At 39.7% G+C, this 27,700-nt stretch overlaps 1 protein-coding gene and 1 long non-coding RNA gene across 2 annotated transcripts in view; one reads left to right on the top strand and one right to left on the bottom strand.

The window, feature by feature from the left end:
* The window catches only part of SPON1 (spondin 1), a 185,802-nt gene extending 162,555 nt beyond the window's left edge, over positions 1 to 23,247 (top strand). The window contains exons 8-16 of the mRNA XM_048306230.1: positions 12,271 to 12,472; positions 13,346 to 13,486; positions 13,807 to 13,882; positions 14,320 to 14,502; positions 14,812 to 14,982; positions 16,023 to 16,190; positions 17,069 to 17,233; positions 18,504 to 18,767; positions 19,505 to 23,247. Of these exons, the coding sequence (XP_048162187.1) occupies positions 12,271 to 12,472; positions 13,346 to 13,486; positions 13,807 to 13,882; positions 14,320 to 14,502; positions 14,812 to 14,982; positions 16,023 to 16,190; positions 17,069 to 17,233; positions 18,504 to 18,767; positions 19,505 to 19,668 (1,534 nt within the window). The 3' untranslated portion in view covers positions 19,669 to 23,247. The remainder of the gene's footprint in view (positions 1 to 12,270; positions 12,473 to 13,345; positions 13,487 to 13,806; positions 13,883 to 14,319; positions 14,503 to 14,811; positions 14,983 to 16,022; positions 16,191 to 17,068; positions 17,234 to 18,503; positions 18,768 to 19,504) is intronic.
* LOC125327137 overlaps positions 1 to 27,700 on the bottom strand; it is a 69,155-nt gene that overhangs the window by 30,744 nt on the left and 10,711 nt on the right. The gene's annotated exons all lie outside the window — the stretch shown is intronic.

Genomic DNA, 27,700 nt, shown 5'->3' with positions numbered 1-27,700 from the left:
GCACCTTTCAGCTTTGATAACAGAGATGAAAAATAATGAAGCACCCAGAGCTCTGCAGACTGGAGACCTGACAATGTCTCTAAGTTAATTCTGTGAATTAGTCTTCCTAGAACATCTTATTAAGGATTGCTAGAACTATTCACAAGTACCACACCAAATTCCTCAGAGCTTGCAAACTAAAATGCATTGGAAAATTTCTACCAGTTCCTATCCATCTACTTAAAATATTTGAAATTGTGCCATAATTTATTTTAAAATATTATGAGGTCACAAAAGTTTAGCTTTGCATTAGTTGAGTAAATTTGGTGCTGGTTGCTCGTTTTCAGTTGATGTAACCCTTGTGCTGTCCCATTAGGAGAGATGAAATTTTTTCTTGGCTTGCCTTGCAATAAATAAGTAGCTGCCCATAAATAGGTGATATTGGTATCAGAATGTAATTTATAAAAATGGGCAATAGAAATGAGTAAATTATTCTGTTGCTCAATTAATCAAATTCTCAGATTACCCAACTGAGATTTTTTAAAAACCCAACAGAACCCCACATTTGAACATGCACACTTGTGTTTGGGTTTAAATGGCATTCAGAAGGGCAAAATACAGATGTACTGCAATTAACCAGCTGTAATGGGCATTGTCTACATTTTATTTGTTGCTGTCTCCAAAGGGATAAGGAAAGCTTGTATCACAGTCCTTTAATCATCTCTGCACTGGATATCATTAATATTTGGTTATACAAATTGCTTATAACACTGTTCCACCTAATGATTTGAAAAATAAATCATGCATGGATAATTTTTTCTTATGTGACTAAGAGTCAACAGAGGGTTATATAGAAATAAGGAAGATCGTTATTTATTGCTCCTTCTTATATTCCTTAAAATGCTTGTTTTTCATGCATACTTCTTAGACATTTTCTCCTAGGTGAATACTGCATTTATCTGCTTTCCACTTCCTCTGTACTTTTAAAATGGTAAAGTTTGTGCATTTTCTTGCCTTCCAAGTTTTTATATCCTTCCATAGCTGCATTTAACCCATTGAACACCTTACGGTGTGCCTGTGGTGAATTACATTTAAGTTTCTTTCAATAAGAAAGGTGAGTGGAGTTAACTCTTGTTACAAAGTAACAGCATCACTCCATAGAGTAAAGTGAACTGCACGAACAGCTCAAAAAGAATATCTGATTTCAAACTGGTACAATGTGAATGTGCTAAGGTAGAGCCCCACTATTGCCTGAAGACAGCTTTAATGAACTTTTAGGGATTCTTGGGGGCAAAAATAGCTTATGTTGTTAATTGCTGCTAATAGCTTGCAACAGCAAAAGGTTTCTGACCACAGTGGTGTGACCATTGCTTGGTACATGGTTGGGTAGTCAGCCAAAAACCCCAAACCAGTCATTGCCTTTAGAGCAGCAGTGTCACAGTGCCTGACCTACTCTGAATTCACAATTACATCGTTCCCATCAGCAGCAGCTGCATCCAGGGAAGCAAAACTTCCAGCAAAGAAATAATGACATTTGCACAGGCCCATCTCATTGATAACAAATCATCATGAACAACGAAAAATAAAAGGAAATAAAATTGCTGGCAGCTAAGGCATGAAAAATTGAAACAAGGAATAGGCTGATGAATTGTCTGAGTTGCAAATTCGTTCTCAGTGACTTGCCATTGTAATGAGTGAAATGTGGTTATATTTGACACCTCATTGGATTTATGTTATCCTAAAAGAAAATACCTTTTTTTTTTCCTGAAGAGTTATGATATGCTTTTCTCTTGACAGATGAGTTGATTTAAATGTTGAGATGCTTGAAAGTATTTTTTGAATTCCCTAAGTGGCTCTCTCCAGCTCCAGCTACGCTGTTACAAGAATAGAAGTTGTAATGCTGTATTGTATGGGCTGTATTTTCCCTTCAACAGGCGCTCTGGGAATATTTTAAAATGGTTTTGTGTGAGGTATGTCTTGTCTATACTTAAACCCCTGCATGCTAAGTATGCAGATTGAAATTTTCATGCCAAGCTAGAGGAAAATACAAAGTTTTACTTGTGTTTAGCATGTTATAATAGCTGTGTATTGATTGAGGTCTTGTATTGTCATCCTTTGGAAAAATGACTTGACAGCCAATGAGTGGAAAAACTCCTCCAAATCTGTCCGAGTTTAATGAATGCACAGAAATCTCAGTGTCCCTGTGATTGCTTGGTAACATCTGGTAGCTCATTATTTCTTCAGAAACTGACCTTATCTGAGATGCCATAAATGGATGAGCACAAATTCTGCAGAGGCCACAGTGAAATCCAGTGAAATGCAGGGAGAACTAAATCAGAATGCAGAGCTCAGGCTGATGTGGGAAACACTTTTGGATTAAAGCTTTCTGGAATGAAAAACAATCTCTAATAGTTAAAAGCGAGCTGTTCTGGTGAAACTGCAGGAGGAAGTAGAAGAAGGCTGCACATGTGAATTGGCATTTCAACCCCATATCACAGCTGGCAGAATCACTCTTGCAGGACATAATCAGGACCTGAATTTATATAATACATAAGCAGATGGGAATGGGAAACCCTCATTCTTTATCACAATAATGATGTTTTCCTTACATTAATTACAAGTAAAAAAAAAAAAAAAAATCTTGAAGTCCCAAAAGTAAAAAATGGTCAAATTCAAGCTGATTTTCTTAGAAACTAACTTCTTTAGAGTAAAAGCGTTCTCAGGAAATATAAAAAAGGGCAAAAGAAGCCAGTTCTCAGAGGAAAAATACCTTACATGTGGCAGAAAGGAAAGTACTTCAATTAAAATAAAAATCTTTTTCATATTAATGTACTTAATTTTTGGATGAGATCTTTTGTCATAGCTGTGTGGTAAAAATGCTTCCTCACGGGATGCTATGCAGTGATGATGCTTTGTCTTTAAAAAACTCAGGTTTCACAGTCAACTCCTCAGAAGGGAACAGGAGTGCAATCTTTAAAAAATAGTATTTCTGGCTTTAGATTTTCAATAGATCTAGTTAGACATAAGCTTTGGAAGTACCAATTAATACTCCCAGAACTTTCTAGGCATTCTGTGGTACTCACTACTGCCGAAAGATACATCAAGAAAAACAAAGATATGATGTTCTGATAGCTCTGATCTTTATAATGTAATCTTTTATGAATGCGGATGTACAATTGGAGCCTTAAAAGTCATACTAACTTGATGATATGCATCCCAGGAATTTAAAATAATGATGGCCTGCAGAGATTTCTGTTGCTTTCCCCCAGATATATTCTATAAAGTAGGTATTTTTATTCTTGCAAGGCAGCATTTTGTTTCAATGGTGCCACTACAGCATGGGTCGTTACTTTTTATTTTTTGTAAATCTCTGGAGGGTTCTTTTTCCCCCCAGGAATCCTTATCTCTCTTGTCATCTGCCACTGTCACATTGTGCTGTCTGTCCTAAAATGGGGTAAAAGCCAATATCTGTCAATTCCTCTGTAAACTGAGTTTGCTTCCACAAAATGACAGTGTGGTACCAGGAAACATTTTCAAAGTTTGGAGATTTCGTGTACAAAACGACAGGAATGAGGAGGCCAGACAGAGTCTCTTGTTTCTATGGCAACACAATGATGTGTCTGGCTCAGCTATTTTCTTTTTTTATGATTTTATAGATAACTGGGATTCGTCCAGTGAAGTTTAATATTGTCAAAAATAGAATCCTAACCCCCAATCTAATCAGAAACAGTAATGCACAGAGGACAATCCAATATAAAAAACCAAAATACAGGGAAAAAGTCAGGTGTGACTTTTGATAACCTGGGGGAAAATACATAAATTCCTCTGGAGCTGTGAAATAGTTCTGAGTGCTCCAGCTCTGCATTTGGCTAATGGTTAAACTGTATTTCATGTCAGCAAATTTCCTGTGGTACATCCTTCCTTCCTGCTGCATCTTATTCCTTCACACTGTTGGTGTCCTGTCCTACAGACCCCAAACCCTCAGGGGATCCCCACTTGCCTGACTTTAGAAGGTTTAGTTGTGTCCCTAAACTCCTGACAGCTGGATGCAGGAGAAATTTATGTTGAATGAACAGAGAATCCATCAGCAAACCTAATCAAAGCACATTTGCTAAAAGGCTTTGACTTCAGAATGAAAGCTTTCATTTAAGAATTGGATCTAAATTGTATTTTTCTTTTTCATCTTGAAAAAATAAAGTCTATTTAGTGCTTTAGGGTTTCTTTAAATATAGATTCTATTTTTTCCCACAAAGTAGAAATATTTGTTATACCAAACCCAAAAATCTCAGAAGATATATCTCAGAAATAACACATTTTTAAAAAATCCATATAAAATTATAGGTATTTTTATTTGAGATGCGGGAGATTGGGCTCAAAGTGCATGTATATATTTGGATAACTAATATAAGATAAAATCTTTAATGATATGAATTTCCATTCTATTGATAAGTCAGGAACTTAACAGGAATGAGTAAACCCAAGAACATAGGCTGCCCTCACAACTCAGTTGCTCTGTTTTAATGTCTCTACAGAGCTCCATTTAAATGAGAAATTAACTCAGTCTCTTATTTTTTCTCAGACATCAGGACAAAACACTGCTGAGTTGTATTTTAGCAGCCCAAGGCTGCAAATTTCTGCCTCTCTTGGTATCCATTCCCCTGCTTTTGTAGAGTACCCTGTTTCCTGAATCCATGTCACCTGAGTGCCACCTAAAATTATATACATTTACTAAGTGTTGACTAAAAAAAAAAGAAATCCAAAAAATAGATCATACTTACAAAAAAGCATTGTCTTAAGTGTAATGTGTATTACTGAGACCTAGGGAAACTTCATTGTCTGACAGATGGTCTGGCACCCACGTTAAGAAATTCATAATCCGATCTCAAGAAAAAGGAGTTCTAGGTAAGAACATATGTGTTTGTTGGAAAAGAAAAAAAATTGTATCAACCATTTTTTTGTCAGAGCAAGCACATATGGCAGTTCCATCTTCTGACACCATTTACTTTCTACTTAAAATTCAAATGTCACTAGGCAAGGAAAAATGTGGAGAATTAAAACATAGAAAAGAATTAACTAAGAACAATCGCTGCAAGAACTGCATACTCGTTGTTCATGGAAATTAATGGCCATCCAGTTAAATCAAATTTCCTCATCCCATTCTGTCCTTGCTTTTTTTTTTTTCCCCCTTAACATGTTCCTCCCATCGGTAGTTACAGTTTTATGATTATTTCCCAACCATCTGTTGCCTTTCCTTGAGCCAAAATAATTTCCCTTTATAATATTGTGAGTAATCACGTTAGCATCATTTCCATGCAATTTTACGTGTCCTTACCAATGCTGCCTCCTCATTCTTGTGTAAATACTCACCCAGTAACTGGGACAATTTGCCATTTCAATTACTAGTGAGCAGAACTCTATTTGCAAAATTTCAACCTGCTGGTTGTTACCCCTTTGCATTGTTATTAATGAAATGATAATTAAACATTTACTCTAGTGCTCATCTCCAGACTCCAAAAGGCTTGTGCATGCTGGATGGAGAGAGATGCTGAATGAACTGGAATGTGCATTGTATTAATTACGGTGCTGGGCATCTTCAGAGATTACACTGGGACTGGGGAAATGCAAAATGCAATTCCCATCTTAGGATATTTGCAAATTAAATGGTTTTGAGAAGAAAGACAGTACTACTTTAACATTCTTTAAAGGATTTTGAAGGAGTATCCATATTTTTAAGGTATTCCAGTCAATAGCCTCACGGTATTTTTTGTTAAAAGGAGATGTTTGCTGTAATCTAATATTCAGAATAGTTAAATTGATAACAAATCAGAGTTCATTGCTAACCAGTCTCATAAATAGATCTGTGCTGTTTATCTGATGCTGTTAATGGGAGAGGAGAGGATCAGACATCTGGCTGTGATGGTTCTTATGTCAGGCTGAAGAACTGCTCTGCCACTGCTGTTTCTCAGGCCAAGCAGGGTTTGCAGACCAGCCAGCTGAAAAAGGAGATAGATACAAAGCAAGTGCTCTTACAACATCCCGTGGGATTTCCTTTGTAAATACAGCTGTAATTACTCCAGGCAGACAATTTGTAGCCTGAAACCTCCTGGGAAATGAAGAAGAGATGTTTCCTGAATCCATCCAGTGACTCCTGAAACATGGTTTGGTTGTAAATGTGATCTAATATGGAATTGTAAGTAATCTAAGAAGGCACATAGAGCTCTTCGAAGCAGGAGTAAGTGTTGCCAGCGCCATGTGGGACAACCACACCTTGTTTGTGACAGACTGCAAAGAAGACACAAAAAAATCCACAGTTACATAAACTGCAGTCCTAACTTGAGGTACCTGAGAAGTTTTTGCAGGGTAGAAAACCTGCTCACATTTGTTCATCACATCATTAAGGTATGCCCATCGATGAATGAAGGTATTAAATCAAAGAGCTGATGTGTTAATGAATAAATATATCATTATTATCTACAGTAGTAATCCAGGCATGCTTAGAGGACAGTATGAAAATGCCTGAAACATGTGTGCCCAAAGTCCCTTCCTTTTGCAATGCTTTCTAAAAACACTCAGATTAATGATATTTTAGAGCAATGTTTGTTCTGATAAGTGGTTTAAATGCCAGTGGTAAAGATATAACCCCCTAGTGCAATATGTAATAGCATATCCACCCCTTTCAGCTGGTTATAGCAACATTATTTTTTTAAAAGTTGACACACAGAAAGGTAAGAGGCTGTAATGTAGGGGGTTTCACAGTCCAAATGCTAAATGTGTAAGAAGTTTTCTGGCCTTCTTCATTCTTTCCTTATGAAATAAAATAGCCAAACTCTTACTGTCACCTCCTCTGTTTTGGTGCTCAGAGAAACCAACAACTTGACATTAAAGTGCTTTTCAACTTTTTATATGGATGTCAATCACATTTCATTGATTCAGTGCTCATATAATTGTAGCTTTCCTTTCCCTGGCCCTTTTGAGACATGCACATGTTTAAATTATTCATAAGCTAAAGTCCTTACCTCCCTGCATTTAATAAGAACTAAAGATCCTCCTCCTCCTCCTTCTGTGCAACCTGAAATTCTGGGTTTATGTTTAGGTGTTGATCCCTGTGTGTAAAACGTTGTTGTCCATGCAGTGATACTAATTTCTATTACTTCATAAATGGTTTTCTCAGTAATACATCATCTAAATACACCATCTAATTTGTTCTGTTAGTTGCAGACTTCTAAGAGTATTTTCCATTCAATTATAGATCTTAAATCTCTTCCTTTCTTTTATTTGAAGCTACTTCACTTTTCAGGATGTTATGACTTTAAAGTGTGTTCAATAAAACAGATATTGCGTAGGTGCTGCTGGTAGAAAGTTCAAGAGTGTGAAAGTGTGTTTCCATGCTCACAGTGTTATTTGTATCGATAGCAAAAGGTTCTAAAGATGAGTAAATAGGAATGTTCATCCTGGAAATTGTAGATGTGCTGCAGTGCAAGAAAAGAAAAGGAAGGATGTTGCTTTTGCTTACTAGAAGTAGAATGGAAAATTCATTTAGTATTTCTGAAAATACTCTGTTTTCATGGTCAAGTAGTCAGCTAAATTCTTAATTTTTTAAAAAATTGTGTTTTCCAATCATCAGGACCACTGAGATGAGGGCAATGGCAATGTGGTCCATGGTGCTGTCAGCTCCCTGCCACCTCTGACAGGCATCAGCCTTAGAATAGTTTCTCTGTTTCCACTTTTTTCTTCCTATTTGAAAGGGCTACTGCATCATCCTGAGCACAAGTGAGATCAGATCCTGAAATAAATCTAGGATCTAGGCTCTAAGAATGGGGTTAGGATGATTACACCTTAATAGCTCTGTGAAAAATTCTGGAAAGGTGTAAGCTATTTCAAACACCCTTACACTCCATATACTTATTCAATCCGTGGTATAGATCAGACTTTTTTTCCCCCTGCATAAAATCTATAAGACTGCTTGAATTAGAGTTTAATTTCAAAGGGGCTACAATCTCAACCCTCTAAACAGTCTTATTTGTTGAGCTAGTTAGTACCAAAAAAGAAAAGGGTGTATGCTCAGGCTGCCTTTTGCTTCTTCTTTTACTTGCTAATCACTTCTTCTACTTTGCTGAGCAAATATTAAACCAAAAGTAACCACAAAGTTTTATTCTGCCAAATACTATTTTTGCTATTTCTATTCAGCAACTCTACACAACCACCTTCCTTATGCATGCTCGGTTACCTTTCTCGTGGACCTCAGTAGAACACAATAATATTGACTCAACACTCAAAAATGTGTCTTGCAGCAACTTGAGTTTTCTGTTGGTTTGTCAAAGACTTTCTTAACCCCCACCCTCAGCAGTGATAGCAACTAGATTGTCACTTAGGGAGAAAACTTGTGAAGCAAAATCATGTTTGTGCTCTTTCAGCTTTAAAAAGGGAAACAAAAAAAGAAACCAATAAAACCCCACAATTCAAAACACCACATAGCACACACACACAAAAACGGAGAGGGAAAAAAAAGACCATTTTCTTACACTGCTCAGTATATGGCATCCCTATAGCTGGAGATCCTAATCACGGCAACAAAAATAACATAGAACAGAAATAAAGAAAATGGAAACTATTAGGATGCAGGACGCTGCCTGGTACTTGCCTCACTTTGTGCTGTGTGACAGGAATTGCCAGCAGGCTGCTCAGGCTCACAGTGGAAAAGTACTGTCTGCTTCAGCCAAGGAAAGCAGGGTTCCCCTGCCCCACGGGGCTCTCAAGGTCCTCACCTGGCACTTTCCTAATGGTCAGGATTTGCTCTGCAACTCTCATTTGACACTGGTTTTAAACATGTATTTGTGCAGGGGAAGGAAAAGGGACTCATTTGTCTCTTGCAGAAAATTCACAAGTTATTTACCCTTTAGGCTTTCCTGTGGGCGTTACCAAACATGCTCAGCTTGTTGCAGAACACTTTCTTAAATCTAAAAGCCTTTGAAAGAGAAAGAAGATGATCCAAATTCCTATTTTATCCAAAGTGTTGACAATACAAAAATGAAAAAGGTTGGGTTTAGGGTGTGCTGAGTACATTTTTACACTGGTTTCCTTCACAGAGATCCATAGTTCACTTCAGCTAGATGTGCTGCTGAGGGGTGCAGGAAGAATTTAGGTTCCTGCCAGATTCATAAATCTGTCATTCATGTGGATACTGGAAGCAGTAGAAATTTGTCAGATTATTAAAAAGCTAACAAAACCCACGAGAGTTTTCTATTGTATGTGTCTGGTCTGTGCCTATCCCTACACCTGGGTAGTAGTTTTGGGTGGTGCCTAAGATCAGCCCATTTCCCCTTAATTACAGCAACTCAGGAAGGACTCTGGCTTTTGGATACTGGGCAGCATTAAACAACGGTTGCTCAAATTTGTATCTGTACTCCTTACAAGAATGCACACAAAAAATAATAAAGTAGTAAGTGCAACAACTGTGGTTTATGCTAGTGTGTATTTTAAATGAATTCTTAAACACTGCATATACAACTTCCAACCCGGCACTGCAGACAAAATTTGTGTGCATCTGGAAAACGTCTGCACAGGAGTGGAGGAAGGAAGAGAACATGCCTCCATTTGACTTCTGTGAACTTTCACATTTCTGTCTTAAATTGTTACAGGACAAAATACAGTGAAATGGCCATAACATTATCTATCTGCCCTAACAAAGGAGCAGAACATAGGTAATTTTTGGCAAAGTGCTCTGAATTGGAAACACGGCAGGCTCAAGTTTACTGATATTTAACACATCCTAAGTCTTGTAGGCAGTGTGTCTCACACTGTAGTGTTGCTTAACAGGGTTTCAACACTGATATAGTTATAATTTAAATATAGTTATAATTTAAATACAAACATTTTTATTTATATTAATATCATGATTAATATTAGTTTTCCTAACAAAGAACTCAAAGCCTTAATTGAACCAGACTGACATGTGACAGAATCTTTCCATCACTCTGGGTCAAGTGATCAAGTGCTTCCCGGCCTCCTGCCTTTAAATGGTGCAGTTGTGTCTGCCTCTTGTCTTTTCTGAGACAGGGCATTGAAATGCAATGCCACTCCACACATTCCACCTGATCTGGTATCAGCTCAGGTGCCAGGAGCTGCTCTCCACTTGCTTTTCCCCTGTCCCTGTTCTGCCACATCCATATTAGACGTATTCTCCATCTAAAGATCCCATCTCTCTGTTATTTTTACAGTGTATTGCTTACACTGTTTGAAATAGAGAATTCCTATAGAGAATTCTTGGAAATCCTTATAGTGCAGTAAATCCTTTAGCTACTTGAAGTCAGTTAATAGGCTTTTTAAGACTAATCACAGCTCTGTACTTGACAAATACATCAGGATACTGCATTCACTGAAGGAAGTTGATACCGTCATTCATTATTTTATGACTTTGCATTAGACAAACTGAAATCAGGCTTCTATCGCTAATGAAAAAAAAAGTCATTTGCATTAGTTTCTGGGAAAGGCAGGATTAATGGCATTAAAGACTTAACAACTCTTCTTCTCAGAGTCTTTAATTCAATGTAAGATAATTTGCACAGTAAGAAACAACTTCTAAAGACTCTGGAACAGAAGTGGCCAGAACATTTTACACATTAGCAAATTCTTCTTAACTTGCCTCTTAAAGAGGCACTAAATACACTAACTTTTAGATATCTTACTTTTGAAACTTCGTGGTAACTACTAAAAAGTCATTGTCATTGAGCTGTTCTGTTTTTATTAATATGCTCAGAGTGCTATGAGCCAGTAAAACCCCACAAATAATACCACATTTTTATAAGCATTTATAGGAAGAATAAACTCTGTATGACTACAGTAGAACAGTGTCTGTGCACTGCTATGCATGCATGGGCATTATTATTGGTTACCTAACTAAAATGGGAAGGATAAATAACACTTTAAAAACACCTCACATTTAAAATAAATGTGGCCTTTAGATGCTCTGAACCAGCGTATTTTGGCATAAAATTGAAAAAAAACCAACAAAACCTCGACTTGACTCTATTAACCCAAGTCCTGTAGCTGAAGAAAACTTGGGTTGACATCAGAGCAGTAGTTAGAACAGAATTACCAAAATAATATTTTAAATAATTCTGCATTTGTTGTTCCACATGAGAAAAATGCCACAAAGGGTTCCAGCTCTTCTTCTGTGAACAGAAGCCTCCAGCCAGGCCTGATTTTATTGCCATTTGCAGAGGAATGTGGAAGCTGCTGTCAGCAGGGCAGAGCAGTGCATGATTCAGCAGATTGCTTCCCAAGGGAGCGCTGACGAAGGCGGGATGAACAGAGGCGTTTTCACATCCACTGGCAGCAGTCTGCCAAAGTCTTGGCTGAACTCTCCAGGGCTGGCAGTGACCACTCATCTCTCACTTACATGAGCATTAAAACTCTATTAATGAGTTCTTTTCTGCACACACAGTAGCACTTCCAAGAACTTTTGGCGTTAGAGCGCCTATTCGCTTTGGGGGCAGGGGTAAAATGTAAGCCAGCAATCAAGGCCTCGGGGTATTTCTCTGCTATTTTGATGCCTTTTCCTGGTCTTAAAATTAAGTCATACACGGTTAGAAGGGGAAAAAGGGATTTTACCTCGGTATTTATTTTAAGGATCCTTAGGTGCACCGTGTCCAGGTCGAATGCACTGAAACGCAGATGGCAATACCCCCAAAAGATCAGGTATAACATTATAGGTCTTACTAATTAGTATAGCTATCAAAGATTCCCCAGTGGGAGGCTTGAAGGAACCTTCCCCTGGATGGTTCTATCTTAGTTTACAGAATGTGTTCTGGAGAGCTCCTTGGGGTCTGGGGCAAATTGATCCCTAGCTACGAAGCTTCTAAAAGGTTTAGTCTTCTAGCTGAACAAACAAGTCTAAGAATGTAGGCAAAAAGCACTAGGAATACAGAAGTTCTGAAAAGGTATAACAGGGGTATAAAAGGAAAGGCAAAAAATCATCATGGCATCATTTTAGCCCTAATTTTTGCAAGTGTTTTGACAGATTTTTTTATTATTATGCCACTGAGGCATAAGCACACTGCTGCAGCTCTGTATCTCTATATCCCTTTCGCCTATTGAAGTGCAAACCTCCTTGAATGATGCCGAAGGTCTCTGGGTTCTGGGACCTGGGAGTGCCCTCTCCCGGCCCTGCTCAGCCATCCCCACAAACCAGGAGTGGTTCAGTATTTCCCAGCTCGAAGCACCAGCTTCATTCAATTCCCTCCGGCTGCGAACCTTGCCGCAGTTACTAACACTCTTCCTCTGGATTTGCAGGAGAGCTGCTCCCTCTGCTGAGTTTTCCGTGGATCGCCACCGGCACCTGATGTCCTTCCTCACCATGCTGGGCCCCAGCCCCGACTGGAACGTGGGGCTCTCTGCCGAGGATCTCTGCACCAAGGATTGTGGCTGGGTCCAGAAGGTCGTGCAGGATTTAATCCCCTGGGATGCTGGCACGGACAGTGGCGTCACCTATGAGGTATAGGCGCTATCTGTAATTTAGCCAAATATATCACCTCAAAGCAGTGAGGTAGGAAAGCTGTTTGATCCATGGTGATGCCCTAGGCGCCTTTATACTTTTTACTCCAGCAAAAATTTTTCTTCAAATGAATTAAAATTCATTTAAACGAATGTTAACTGCACTGAACTGTCGGTTGTTCTGCCTGAATTCCTTCAGCATTAGTATGAATGGGATAATATTACATTCACCTGGGGTATCATTAGCACAGAATGACAGGATGGGTAAGGTTGGAAGCAACCACAATGAGTCGTCTGCTCCAACATCCCCATCTAAGCAGGGTCATCCTAGAGCAGATTATAGGACTCTGTGCAGCTCTTGAATATCTCCAGTAAGGGAGGCTCTGCATGCACTCCGGGCAATCTTTTCCAGTGCTTGGTCACTGCAAAGAACTTCTTATTCATGTTCACCTGTTATATTCACCTGTTGAATAAACAGAGGACTTTGGTCACAGCTAAGCCTTTAGGTGCTCACCCCCTTTTACAGATCAAAGCAGTGCCATCAGCAGATACATCAACTTGAGTTTGGGCCTCTTCCCATCCAATGCCAACTGTTCTGTTTGGCACAGAAAGCTTCAACTATTTCTTACAGCAAAGCAGAAGAAAAACAACAACAAAACCAAAACAAACAAAAACCCCAAACAACCACAAAAACCCCCAAACAAACCCAAACAAAAACAAAAAATCCCCTCACCAGTAATTACAAATGTACCAAGTTCAACTTACATTTGAATTTTGCAGTTTAGCATTTCAAAGAAGTTTTCATTTCTGCAGATTAATTGTGCTATTAATCATTAGTTTATTTTTTAACATGTTTTTTTCTTTTTGATTGCAGTCTCCTAACAAACCTACAGTGCCTCAGGAGAAGATCAGACCACTTACAAGCTTAGATCATCCTCAAAGCCCATTTTATGACCCAGAAGGAGGATCTATCAAACTGGTGGCCAGAGTTGTCATTGAGAGAATTGCACGAAAGGTAGAATATAAGTAAAATTCTCAAGCAAGCAAAAATGCACTTAATAAACCAAAAAACCAATCAGTTCTTTCTCCCCCTTCCCTCCAAATCTACAGTCCTTAACCTACCCACAGCAAACACAACAGCAGAAAAAAATTAAACTGTCTTAAAGTATTAGTTCTCCTAATTCTGGTAATTATTTCATCTTCTCAGCTGGGGATTTTCTTTACATATGCCAAGGAATTCAAAGAGAAAAAGGTGCTGCAGACACAGCAATGTACTGGTTGAACCCCTCAAGGATGGGTTTCCTCTTTTCAGTGTTCACAATCCTTTTTTTGCAGGGGGAGCAGTGCAATATCGTTCCTGATAACATAGATGATATTGTGGCAGATCTAGCACCGGAGGAAAAAGAAGAAGGTACGTTTGAAATTAGTTTGTGTGTTACTAATAATTTATATTTTGTTCCATTCCCCACTGTCATTTGTAGATAAGGTACAAAACTGACTTAGAAGCAAAAATTGTACTCAGTGCCAAACAATGATTTAGGTTTTCATCTCTTCTGGTCTCTTCTATTAGCCTTCCTTTATACAGAAAATAAATTGCATGTATACCTAGGAGATGACAGTAACAATACAGGCAATAGAAGAGAGAAGACTTTTGGGGTTCAAATAATTTTTTTTTTTTTAATGAAAATTGGCAATTGGTAATTCTTCTTTCTTCTGGGCTAAAATGGAGAGGATAGAATGCAGAAAGAAATAATATGTCCTGTTGGAATCTAAAGTAATCATCAGCCAAGTAAAGGGAAGAAAATGGAAGACTGTTTTTAACATTCACTGCCCTTCGTTACTTTTCAGATGACACCCCTGAGACCTGCATATATTCAAACTGGTCCCCCTGGTCGGCCTGCAGCTCTTCTACCTGTGAAAAGGGCAAGAGAATGAGGCAGAGAATGCTTAAAGCTCAGCTGGACCTCAGTGTGCCCTGCCCAGACACCCAGGATTTTCAGCCCTGCATGGGTCCAGGCTGCAGTGATGAAGGTAACCAGGAATGGAAGGTGCAGGAGAAGAATACCTTGTAGAGTTTACTTTTCCTTCAGAGTTCTTAGGGATGTTGGTTGCTGTAGTATGGCTTGAGTTGTGGCAAAGAGAAAATTGCTGAAGAAGCTGTCTGTGGTCAATTCTGCATCTCAGCTGTGTCGGGGGATGAAGTATCCAGAAGTATAAAGGAAAGGAGTGAAGGATGCAGTGGAGGAGAGGACAGTGTGAAAGGCAGCATGAAAGGGATGCTGCACAGAAATGGGCAGCAGTTCTCTCAATACCCACAACTGAATACTCTCTGTGTTCCAGATGGTTCCACCTGCATGATGTCTGATTGGATCACATGGTCCCCCTGCAGCGTCTCCTGTGGGATGGGAACGAGATCCAGGGAAAGATACGTAAAGCAGTTCCCTGAGGATGGCTCCATGTGCAAAGTGCCTACTGAAGAGACTGAGAAGTGTATTGTAAATGAGGAATGCTGTAAGTATTGTATTCAGCTTTATAAAATCCAGCCAATGGCAGGAGCACTGCCCAAATCCTTTTTTATATGAGTCTTAGTGGGGTCCCCCATCTTAGGCCCTGTGCTCTTCAATACCTTAATAAATGACTTGGATGCAAGATTGGAAGAGATACTAAGTGAGTTCACAGAGGATACAAAACTGGGAGGAGCTGCTGACTCCCTCGAAGGCAGAGAAGCCCTGCAGAGAGACCCTGACAAACTGAGAGGGCTGGGCAGTCACCAACCATGTGAAGCTGTGCAAGGGAAAGTGCTGGATTCTGTACTTGGGATGGGGCAACCCTGGATGTACAGACAGACTGAGGAATGAGAGGCTGGAAAACAGTGCCAGGGAAAGGGACCTGGGGGTCCTGGTCAATGGAAAGTTGAACATGAGCCAGCAGTGCCCTGGCAGCCAGGAGGGCCAACCTGGGGGGCATCAGGCACAGCATCACCAGCTGGGCAAGGGAGGGGATTGTCCTGCTCTGCTCTGGGCTGGGGCAGCCTCACCTCAAGTGCTGGGGGCAGTTCTGGGTGCCACAATATAAAAAAGACATTAAACTGTTACAGAGAGCATCCAAAGGAGGCCGCAAGGAAGGTGAAGGGCCTTGAGGGGAAACCGTGTGAGGAGCGGTGAGGGCACTGGGTCTGTTCAGGCTGGAGGAGACTGAGGGGAGACCTCATTGCAGTTACAACTTCCTTGTGAGGGGAAGAGGAGGGGCAGGCACTGATCTCTCCTCTCTGGTGACAGTGACAGGACCCAAGGGAATGGCCCGAAGTTGTGTCAGGGAAGGTCTAGGTTGGATATCTGGGCACTGAAACAGGGTCCCCAGGGAACTGGTCACAACACCAAGCCTGACAGAGTTCAAGAAGTGTTTGGACAACGCTCTCAGGGACATGGTGTGACACTTGGGGATGACCCTGTGCAGGGCCAGGAGTTGGACTCAATAATCCTTGTGGGTCCCTTCCAACTCAGCTGATCCTGTGATACCTATGAACAATTTTCTCTGTCCACTTTGAACAGCTCCCAGCAGCTGCCTGGTCACTGAATGGGGCGAGTGGGATGAATGCAGTGCCAGCTGTGGCACAGGGATGAAGAGACGGCACAGAATGATCAAGATGACTCCTGCTGATGGATCCATGTGCAAGGCAGAAACCACGGAGGCAGAGAAATGCATGATGCCCGAATGCCGTGAGTGCCCAGGAGTTCCTCTGCTCTGCTACAAAAACAAACATCATTTCTGACACATTGTCCCAACACACAAAGAACACAGCCAAACCAGAAGCAATGCTGCTTTTCCTTGTTCTCCTTAAAATTAGGAGAAAAACCTTGGGGACTGTGCATTAAGTAGCACATTCAGCATCAGGATGAGAGCATCAATCAAAAATGTTCAGTGGTATCCTGTTGCTGTATGACCCACACAGTGGTGTATGTATCAGCAAGCCATACCTAAACAACTCTAAGTTATGCAATATGAGGTATATTTGACCACAAGGCTAGAAAAAAACAAATGAAACAGTGCCCACTCCTTTTAACCCATGAAGAGGTCAGAAATTGAGGTGTTTCTCTTGTGCAGTCAGCCAGCCTCACCCTTACTGTCACTATTAATTTCTTAGGAAATGTTAAATCTTCATCAAAGACAGAGATAATTTAAAAAATACTTTTGGTAGATTAAATATGGAAGTTTCACTTCTTAGACTAAATTAAGTTGACTTCCAGTTCTGTTCACTGCAACAATCCATTTTTTTTTTTACAGGAGTTATGATTAAAACATAGCTCCTTAAACTATTTATTCCCCAGATGCACTGGGACCCAGCAGATATGACTTAGATATACAAAAAGGTAGCAAAGATATTTAAATCAAGCAAACCTTTCAATTTAATAGAAAGTTTCCTGAGCTTCTTCAGCAACACCATTCAGCTTGTGACAAGAAAGTATAATTGGCTGATGACAGATAAAATGTAGCACATTTTCCAGCTGTACCATTTTCAAAATGTATACCTTCATAATTTATTTATAATAAGAAATCATTAATAACAAGAATTCATTCCCTTTTTATTTCCTGTCAGATACCATCCCCTGCCTCCTCTCTCCCTGGTCTGAATGGAGTGACTGCAGTGTAACCTGTGGGAAGGGAATGAGAACCCGGCAAAGGATGCTGAAATCTGCTGCTGAGCTTGGAGACTGCAACGAGGAGCTGGAGCAAGCAGAGAAGTGCATGCTGCCCGAATGCCGTGAGTTTGGAAAACTCCCTGGAAAGAGGAGGCTAATTATGTGTCACAATTGATGGGTCAAACCTCCATCAGCTTTTCTTAGCATCACTTCTTAAATTGGCAGGGTATCAACTGTGGATTGTTTAAAAATCTATTTTTTAATTATTATTATTATTATTATTATTATTATTATTATCATCCACTTTCACCAACTGAGAGCTGGAATACAACCATGTCTTATGTTCAGCCTGCCTTACTTCACCCTATGCTGACTCCCAATACTGCTGTGGGAATACAGTTCTCCATGTTTAACACACTAACAGCTCCAGGCAACTTCCCAGTAGGAAATGAGTCAGAAGTATAAAACATGGTTTATAACTCAAATGCAGACCATGTTCCAGGAGGGAAAGAAAGAAGAGTTGAAATCACCTGTGTGATTCTTTTAGCTCAGAAAGGGCACAAAAGAGGCTTTCTCCACTTTTGATACATCTCTGAACAGTATCACTTTGCAACCTGCTGCTGGATGGTGTGGAGGCAGCTGCAGTGATTTTTTTACCTTACTCCATTAAAATCCCCCACTTCTTGGGTAGAGCAAATTTCTAGTTGCTTTTCAGTCTGTGTGAAGTGTGATAGCCTAAGGCACTGCTGAATGAATGAGATATGATTGCTTTTAGCATCCTGTTGCCAGCTGGTTTACAAGGTTTCATGACAAATTACATTATTTTTCACAGAAAGTATTGGTTAAAAAGGCTTTTACACTGTAATTGCTCATTCAGCTTTACTTAAATAATGTGAAATATCATTTTGATTATTATTCACTGGGGCTATAAGTGTTAAGCAGTGCTGAAAGATGAAAACTTTTAAGATATAATGGTATTGGCAAATATGGCTTATTGCATAACACTGCCAGCAAAGCAAGGCTCAGATCTCAGAGGTAGAAAATTATTTTTAAATATAACTCAATTTTCAACAGCTTTTCATTACAAAAGAGACAGATGGGTGGGAAAATTGAAAAAGGCACAGGAGAATTTTTTATATGTTCTTTGTAATTTTAGTGATCTGCCAGCACCACTCTTGAAGAAGAAATTGAGGGGAGTGTCAATTAATACTTCTGCTAGAAATGGACTCAGAAAATTTTGACATGCAGCCTCTAAACATTTGCTGAGGAGATTGGAGGCTTAAGTAGAGTTCACGTATTTGGGGTGTAAAGATTCATCAGGCACACCCTTGTGTTTCTTGACCTTGTGTTCAGATCTCATGGGTTTTGTGTCACATTTCTTATTCTCTGCAGCCATCGACTGTGAGCTGACGGAGTGGTCCCAGTGGTCCGAGTGCAACACCTCCTGTGGGAAGGGCCACATGATCAGGACAAGGATGATTAAAATCGAGCCCCAGTTTGGAGGAACAGCTTGCCCAGAGACCGTCCAACGTACAAAATGCAGAGTGAGGAAGTGCCTGCGGGGCCCGGGGATGGAAAAAAGGCGCTGGAAGGAGGCCCGGGATAAAAGGAGAAGTGAACAAGCAAAGAAGAATTTAGATAGTGAGCAATATCCAGGTGAGTGTGAAACCACTTTTGGTGTGTTCATGGCTTTTCTGCATGACAGGAGCTTGTGAGCAGCTCCACGGCATTCTGTGAGAGCATCTTCAGCATTTCCAACTGGGGAAGGTTTTAGCCATACAATAAAACACAGCCACTTTCAGTGCTTGCCCATCACCAAAATCACCCAGCCTAAGCTTAGGGCACCATGGAGAAAGGTCCACATCTGTCCATGTCCCATCACTAAAAATATTTTAGCTGCTTCACACGGAAGTGTGAAAAAGTTTAACATTTACACCTGGCAAAGGACTGATTGCAGTTTCTGCAGAGCTGGGGGGTAATCTTTACATCCAATTAGCTTCAAACATTTGAAATACTTCTTCCTGGATCCAATGCTGAATTTCAGAACTGAACTGATTTCCACCTCAACAGTCTGATTCAGACTCAGGCTGCTCCAAGAGATCTGCGTGGACTGCTTTTCCAGTGGGAGACTGTATCATCAAGTCCTGATTCCTACAATCACCAAAACATAGTGTCTTGTGGTATAATTAACATTATCTGGATAGGAATTACTGCTAAGTTGTGGCTCATGCTTGTATGACATTTAACAATTTCTTAATTTTATCTGTCTTTTATGATGTAGATATTAAATTTCTTTCTTAATACTTTTTCCAATGTTTGACAAACACAACTTGATTATACTTAGCAGGGGTTTCTACTACTGAAAACTTAATCAAATCACTGATTTTTTTCAGTTTGTAGGCTGAAACCATGGACTGCTTGGACAGAATGTTCTACACTGTGTGGAGGTGGAATTCAGGAGCGCTACATGATGGTGAAGAAGAGGTCCAAAAGCACTCAGTTTACCAGCTGCAAAGACAAAAAGGAGCTAAGAGCATGTAATGTCCATCCTTGTTAACAAAACACCAGGCTCCAAGTGATGCACTCTGAGCTAAATGGAAAGTCAACCTTGGTTTGTTTTTTTAAAACAACAACAACAACAAAATATAAAGTGTATATTAGTTTTCATTTTTGCAGTGTGTTTTGCTTTTTAGTCTTGCTGGTGCAAGAAAAATATTTTATAAATACTTCCTCACGGATTTATGCTGAGAGTAAATCTTTGGTACTCCAGCCAGCCCTTAATGCATAAAAATAATAAAGTCATAATGAGTTATTTAACTAAAATGCAGACATATCTGTGGACCTGGAATAGCCATATAGAAATACTACTTGTAAAGACATGGGATGCATGCATACTAACAAAACTAAGTTAAAGTGACAGAAAGCTTCATCTGTGGGAGGATTTCTCTCTAGATCTGATTTTGAAAATCCAAAGCAGTGCCTCTGTTATTACACAACTATGCCAAGGAGTAATTTCAGTAATGCTGGTTCAATAACATTAAAGGTGCATGTTTATCTTTTTACACTGTTGGGTTAAGCTAATAGTTATTATAATAATAATCCTCAACACTCTTCTTCACATGGATGCTGTGGTCCATGCAAAGAGGTCTTTGTTTCTTCAAAACTTAAAAAGGGAATCATTTTTGCAGTTCAGTAGTGATGTCTGACCACTACACAATCACAGTCAAGACAGCACATAAGGAAAACATGCAAATATTGTATGTGCAGTCCATACTGGGTCTATCCATTGCCTTTTAAATTGGATACAGAACTAGTAAAAATTGGCCCAGAGTGTTGCAGCAGCTGTGTCACAGGAAGTCTTCCACATGAAAGACACTAAAAATTAGGTTCAGTTTCACGAGGATGTTAATCACAGGTGAAGAGGGAAACAGGTTTATAATAAAACAAAAATGGTCAAGAAAAGGTGAGCCAGGTTCTCATGCATCCCTTAAAACTGAAATGAGCCTCTGAAAGGAAAGAAAATGACAGTCATTTTAAAAAACTAATTATAGATTGGCCCAAGAATACATTTACAGCAGTGTCATTTATGTCTTTTTTACTCAGAGTATAGGGTAATCTAAAAATTACTAAATTTGTGAGAATTACCCATTTGTAGATATACTAGCCAGGTTAAATGCCCTTCCTGACTACTTAAGTGATCAACAAACTGCCTGAGATTAGAAAATACCTCCTCATCCTTCTAATTGCTGTTTCACCCCACCTTCTGCAGAATTTAGCTCTCATCCCTACACGGAGTCAGGTATAGTCAGCGACACCCTTGGGCCCCACTTGCTATTGGAATACAGTATTGTCCTGTAAGTTCAACAATCTGACATTAAGAGGGGAAGGTGAAGGGTTCTCTTTTGGTCCAAGCAAGGCAGCATCCACCTATGTCTCTACAGAAATAAAAACAATGCACTGAAAATAAAGACTGTTGATGCTAACTAACTCTTAAGCTTGAGAGAAATGAATGGAGAGAAATTTTTTTAATGGTCTCTTTAAACCAGCCTTAAGTAATTTACTCACTTCCTTAGCATTCAGTCACTACCCTGAGGACCTGACACCTGGGTTTTAAATGTCCCTGTTTGCTGAGCACTACAACCTTCTGAGCTGTTCTTCTTCCTCACCACCACCACGCTGGGGATCCTCTGTACCTGAACAATGGGTACAAAGATACCTGGCTCGACGGGCTGGTGGCATTAATTGTGGGGCTGTTCATCAGCTGTTCATCCTCCACTGGACACTGCAAGGGCTGCTCAGGACTTCCACAGCCATCACATCCCGCCCTCTCAAGGGATTTTACTGCTTTTTGCAGGTTTGGAATGAAGGAAAGGCCAGGGAAATAATGGAACCCAGCTGCAGTGTGAACCCTCTCCTGCTGCTGCTAAATGAAATGGGTGCACGTCCATACTCAACCAAACCAGGGGAAAAAAGAATACAACAAGGTTTAATGCTAAAACCAAACATTTTACTTTTTGCACAGCTTGGCTTACTGCATAATATTAATTCAGATAGCTTGCCTCCTTGTGCCTGTTGAAAAATTCTGCAGTTTATGTCTCTACAGAACTGCCATTACAGCATAGCAGCAAGACTGGCCCTCACTAATGCTTTTAGGAGCTTACATTACACTTTTATAACCAAAAAAAAAAGAAAACCCAACAACAACAACAAAAAAACCCCAGTGGAATGATATAGGTACGGGAGGAGTGACCAGCTGAGCTGTTTTGGGTGAAGAAACTGCAGAGAAGGGCCACAATGATCAATGCCAGGGGCTCGGCCAGGGCAGAGCCACATCTGTGGCTGAGCTGTCAGGGCTGTCCCAGCTGAGGCCATTCACTCAGAAAAGTAATCTCTGACCATAAAATGTGTGGCAGAGTGCTTTTAAAGGCTCTGAAGGATCTATGAGCCTGGGGTGGAGGGAGCAGAAGAAGTTTCTCCTGAACAGAAAAAAATTGCTGAGTTCAGCAACCAGATTTATTTCATCAACCCTTACCACTTGTTCAAGCTTATCTTGCAAAACCGTGCCTGTTTCTGCAAATAATCAATTAAACCCAGTGTTGTATTTTCATTTTCACGTTTGTTCCAGTACATCAAGCTGTTTTGTCCCACTAAATACTCCCTTTGCCAAAGGCCATATAGTCCAAATACACTTACGGAAAACACACAATGCCTTTCTGAACATGCCCACAAAATTGTCCATTCAAACAATCTGGCATTCCTTTCTCCGTGGCTCTTACTAATTTGATTCTCCACATACTTTTTTTCTCTCTCTCTTAGAAGGCTGTTCAGTGTGATTTCCAGTCATTTCTCTTAGGCTCATTAAAGTTCTTAATGTTGCAAATTGCTTTTTTCCCCACCTTGTTAATACATGAAGTGACAAGGTAGATTGCACCGGGTCAGAAATGTGTGACCACTCCTGCTTATGCTCAGCTTTTCACACTTGTTTTTTCTGTTGAAGCATTTTACAGATCACTTGTCTTTCTTCTAACTTGGTACAAGAGAAACATTTACGCTTGTTACATTTTGTAAAAAAAAGAAACACAAACAAATGATTAAAAAAATAAGAGGTTGATTTTCTATTCAGAAAAAAATAAAGCTCTGACATACAATATGTAGAAGTCTTGCATCGTTACTGTAAACTTTCTAGTAGTGTAATAGGCACTGGTTACCAGTCAATAAAAATAAGAACTGTTACCGTTCTGATGTCCTGAATAATCCTGCTGAACTGAAAGCACAGATGTCACACCAGTTTTGTAGGCCTCAACTATCAGATCTTAGCATTGTGCGTATGGTTTTTTTTCTAATATACAAACTATAGGATCTTTACACATAATAAAAAAGAAAAGCTAGGGGCTTAACAAATGTACAGTAGGACTCTGTGTGTGTGGCATACAAGTTAAACAAAGTTTTGTTTGGTTGCATTTTTAGATTTCCTTTGTTGTTTTTGTTTGCTGTGGAATTATGAAAAAGCTACCATGAACATTTCTTACCAAAGTCTTGTGTAGATGTTTTGTAGCTGTCTGCCTAACACATTATTATTGTTATTATTATTATTATTATTATTATTATTTTGGAATAAAGACATCTTTACTATGAATTTTACACTTGTATGAGATTTCTGTTCAAATAATACGATTATGTACACCAACAAAACATTTATTAATATGAGTCTAGTCATATTCTTATTTACATTTTACTCCTGTTCAAGGTAACAGGATATCAGGAGTGAGTGGATTTTTCTAGAACCAGTCATTCTTTCTACTTGGAAGTTGTTTGCATCAAGGTCTTTGTCAAATAGTTTCTTTTCTTTTGAAATCACAGGGTACCTTAGGAACATCACATAATGTATTTATTACTCTCATGTGGGTTTTGTTGCCACTGTCGGTTTTTAATAAAAGAGAAACTATTTAAAAGAAGCCATTTTAAAGCCTGCTGGTACATGAAAGGAAAAATTGTTAAAAATAAGCTCTCAAAAAGTCTGAGATTTTGTGAAACCTTTGAGTGATCTTGTGTGCTACTAGAAAACTATTTTGGGACACTGCGGGTCCAAGTGTGCCACTGATATATTCTGTTTCCACAGAAATCACGGAGGTGAGGGAGGCCACACAGCAATGCTGCTGCTCCAGAAATCCAATTGTCTGTAACATTTGCAGCCAGCTAAAAGTGGCCTGTGTGTTCACAAAAACCCCTCTAACCTAAAACTAAAGTGTCACCAGATGAGGGGAACCTGGAGGTAGTAATTGAAATATGCTAGAAACCTAGACCTCTTGCTACCACATTTAAGGCACTTAGTGTTCTTTGCTCCACATGCAAACCCATTTAATATTTTTATTGCAACACTTTCAACCATGGGACTCAGTCACTTCACGTAGTGTTGTGCAAAACAAAGCAATTACAGGCCACCTGAATGATGCTGAGATCTGCCTCCCCTGCTTTCCAAAAGGCAGAACCGTTTGTGCCATAACTGGTGGGCACATTACCTGCTCAGTAGACAACGACAGTTTTCACATGTGGTCTGGCTATCTTAATGCACCTAAAATGTTAATGCTGGGAGCTCTGCATTCTCATCTTCTTCACTGAAGCCCTCAGGAACCTCAGTTACTCTGCCATCAGTAATGAACTTGCAAGCACTGAGACGGGCGAGTCCTCCCTCTCTGTGTAAGTACCACATTTGCAAAAGGAGCAGAAATTAAGCCTCTCATAACTCACAGTTTGCTTCCTTTTCATGGCAGGGTATTTTGAGATAGGTCTTTTATATTATGTGCTTTATATGCATTTCAAAGACCTTAAACCCTCACCCACCAAGGCTCAAGTGCAGAAAGCACCACACAGCAGCTTGGTGTGTACCAAACCAGCTGGACCTAAACTGCCTTTGTATCTGAAAAGAGAGAGAGACAGAGTACACATGCATATAAAGAAAAAGAGGAAAGAGGACACATGGCTATGACACAGAACCTTTCCAAGCAATGCTCTCCTTCCCACTGATGCAGCCAAAAATATTGTGATATTGCAAGGACAAGATACAGGAGTAGCCAGTGGCACATCCACAAAATCTCCTTAAGTAACCTCCCCAGATACAACTGATGAGGCTGGGATTAGGATTTATACTTCTTTATGAGCCAAGGGAGCTGGGCCAACAGCTGATAAAAACATAAATAACAGATCCCACACTTTACTTGTAAACCTCGAGGTGACAGATACTACTTTATCCACATAAGTCAGAAGTTAAAAATAAAAAAAAAAGTCTTTTACTTACAGTACCTTTAAGACCATCTGGGCAGTGAGGGAACCAAAGGAGTGTCTAGAAACCATGGAGTTAGATTACAAGTAAAAAATTTGAAAATGTTCTATGTCATGATTTCAAAGTGCCTAACGTTATGAATGGCAGAATATAATTTTATACCACTTAGATAAAAAAGATACACAGAAAATGAGGTGCGCAATATAGAAACAGTGCTCCCAGTGCAAACAAGCAGCTCTACTATTTAAAACATCAGAACATTTGCATGCTCTCTCAAAAGTCTCCACTAAAGCAAAAGACAAACATCTGTCAATCCATCTACTTGCAAACAGATCTATATTTTTTTTGTTACAGGTTTCAACTTCCAGTTTATATGCACTTTAAATATCAGAAACGAGGATAAATATCTGTAAATGGATCATTCCTGAAGGACATGGTAGTGCACAGAAAGGAATCAATGTATTCACACGCAAAGGCTTGAAATGTCTTAACTGGAGTTACATCTCTTAGAGCCATAAAATGACATCCCACTAGATGGCACTGGAAGCCAACGCAGACGGCTGCGTGTGGGTTTAAAAAAAAAAAAAAAAAAAAAAAAAAAAAAAAAAAAAAAAAAGACCTAACAAAACATAAACCCAAGTAAGCCGGCAAGCCTGCATGCGGAGTATCAGTGTGGCAAGAGACTCTCAGGCCCTAAATCAGCATTTTTCTCCCTGTATCTGCCCACTCCCTGCTAACACCAAGAGCATCACCCCTGCAGCCATGCCAGGCACCTCGCAGGGAGGCTGGAATCTTGTCCCAGCCTGCCTTAATTAGCCCAGGAATGCTCGTGGGTGCAAATCAGATGGGAAGGGGGTAAGAGCAGGCAGTGAAATGAGCTACAGTAACACTCTGCTGTTCCCTGCCCATGAAGCCACAGCTGTCGACTGCTCTTCCAGAGAGGCATCCGTACCTTCCCCTGCAGGAAAAAGGTGTTTTTATCAATCTTTAGAAGTAGGGAATCCTTCAGCCCAGGCAATAACTACTTGGCTAGGAGAGAGAGGCCTAGGATTTCAAACACTCCTGCAAGGGAGGTCAGGGAGAGCAGGTTCATAGCCAGCCTCCTGGAGTTTTTGTGCCAGGGTGAAGGTGCTGGTAACCCAGCTGAGCTGGGGGCTGTAGCCAGGATTGCTGAGGAGGAAAACACATTGGCTGAACCCAGGGTTAGAATTACATATGGGATTTTGAGGCCATTGTGACTCAGAAGTCACTTTGGTGCCTAGTTTCTTCTCGGGCAAGGTTTCCTGTACTGAAGACAGTAAAGCACCTGTATAGTTGTGGTGACATTATTTTATTCCCCACTATCATATAAAGATAAGCACTTCTGAGGTGGGAATGGCTGAGAACTGCTAAGAAAGCTGAATGACAGCCTGTGCACAGAAATGCAGCCCCAGCCTCCTCCTGTTTAATTTGAGGGCAATGGCCAGCTCCATCACACAGTTCTCCTACCTAGGAAATCTTTTCTGTGCTCAGATAGAGCAAAGCTTACAGGTCTGGAAAGTTTGCTTTTTTCTTCTTGAAAAGCCTGTAGAAAGCATCGTGTTTGTGGAGAGCCATCCACTAAAACTTACTGTGTCACGTGCAGTGATCCCCACACCATTAACAGATGGCAAAAGGCCATTTGCCATTTATCATAAATAATGCAAAAATAAGAAAATCAGCCATAGCTATTTCATCCAAGTCATGTCCAGAGCCATGTCCTAAGTGATGCAGGCAGCACCAATTCCCTGTCCTCCTGTAAGCAGGGCTTGCAACACATGCTCTGATGCATTCCATCCAAAACGTTCCAGCTGGAACCAAACCATACTGGACCAAAGGCAGGGATGTGTCCCAGCAGGGATTTCAGGTTTAGGACAGGTGCTCGTTCATTGTACCCTGAAAGTTTTGTAGCTCTGAATCAGAAAAAGGAAAATAAACCTTAAATAATTAATCTTTTTGGGGGTTAAACAAAACTTTAAAAGACTTCATATGCAAGTACCAATTTAGAAACATTTTTGCTGCAGCTGAAATTAAAAAGTTTAAATGTATTACTTAATTTCACATGAGCTACCTATTTCAAAACAGCTTTTTCTCTTTATTCACATTAAAGTACATTCTAAAATTAGAACCATCTTATAAGTCAAGACAACAATGGCCTTGTCTATTTTGATATAATTTAAAAAGGTCATGAGTCACCTAACAAACCAGAACATTTCCAGCTCTTTATCAACAAAGATAAATTATTAATTTTTTTTTTCTATTTTTGCCAATCATGATTTGAAATCACAATTTCAATTTTCAATAAGAGCAACATGTATTCATATTATTCCAAGTACCTGTTGACAAACTAATTCTAGTTTGCAAAAGACACTGTTCTGCTAATTAAGATGCCAATTTTCACTGGTGGTTACAACACACAGTACTCGAAGAATACTCATAACATTTTTATTTTAAGACTATAAAAAAGCTGATTTCCTCATTTTAGAGTTCAAAATATAAAATACAACTGCCAGCCAACCCAATATTCCTTTAAAGTCATAGATTTCTCACCAAGATTTCATTTTTGTTTATATTTAGACCATTAGCTGAAAAATTATGGCTTGCACTGGCTTACAGAGCATCCTGCCTGCCACATTTCAGGAAGGGCAATGTTGTTGAAGCAGTAGTTTGTGAGCAGAGCTGTACTTCTGTAAAGTCTTTTGTGGCCATAGGGATAACAGGACACCTGGGAAATAGATTTGCTCCCTTTTGTATTGCTAGAAGATGAAGTGCTGCATTTATTCTAAAGTAC

The sequence above is a fragment of the Corvus hawaiiensis genome, chromosome 6, assembly GCF_020740725.1.
Source record: "Corvus hawaiiensis isolate bCorHaw1 chromosome 6, bCorHaw1.pri.cur, whole genome shotgun sequence".
Classification (NCBI taxonomy): Eukaryota; Metazoa; Chordata; class Aves; order Passeriformes; family Corvidae; genus Corvus; species Corvus hawaiiensis.
This window is presented reverse-complemented; position numbering and strand designations above follow the sequence as displayed.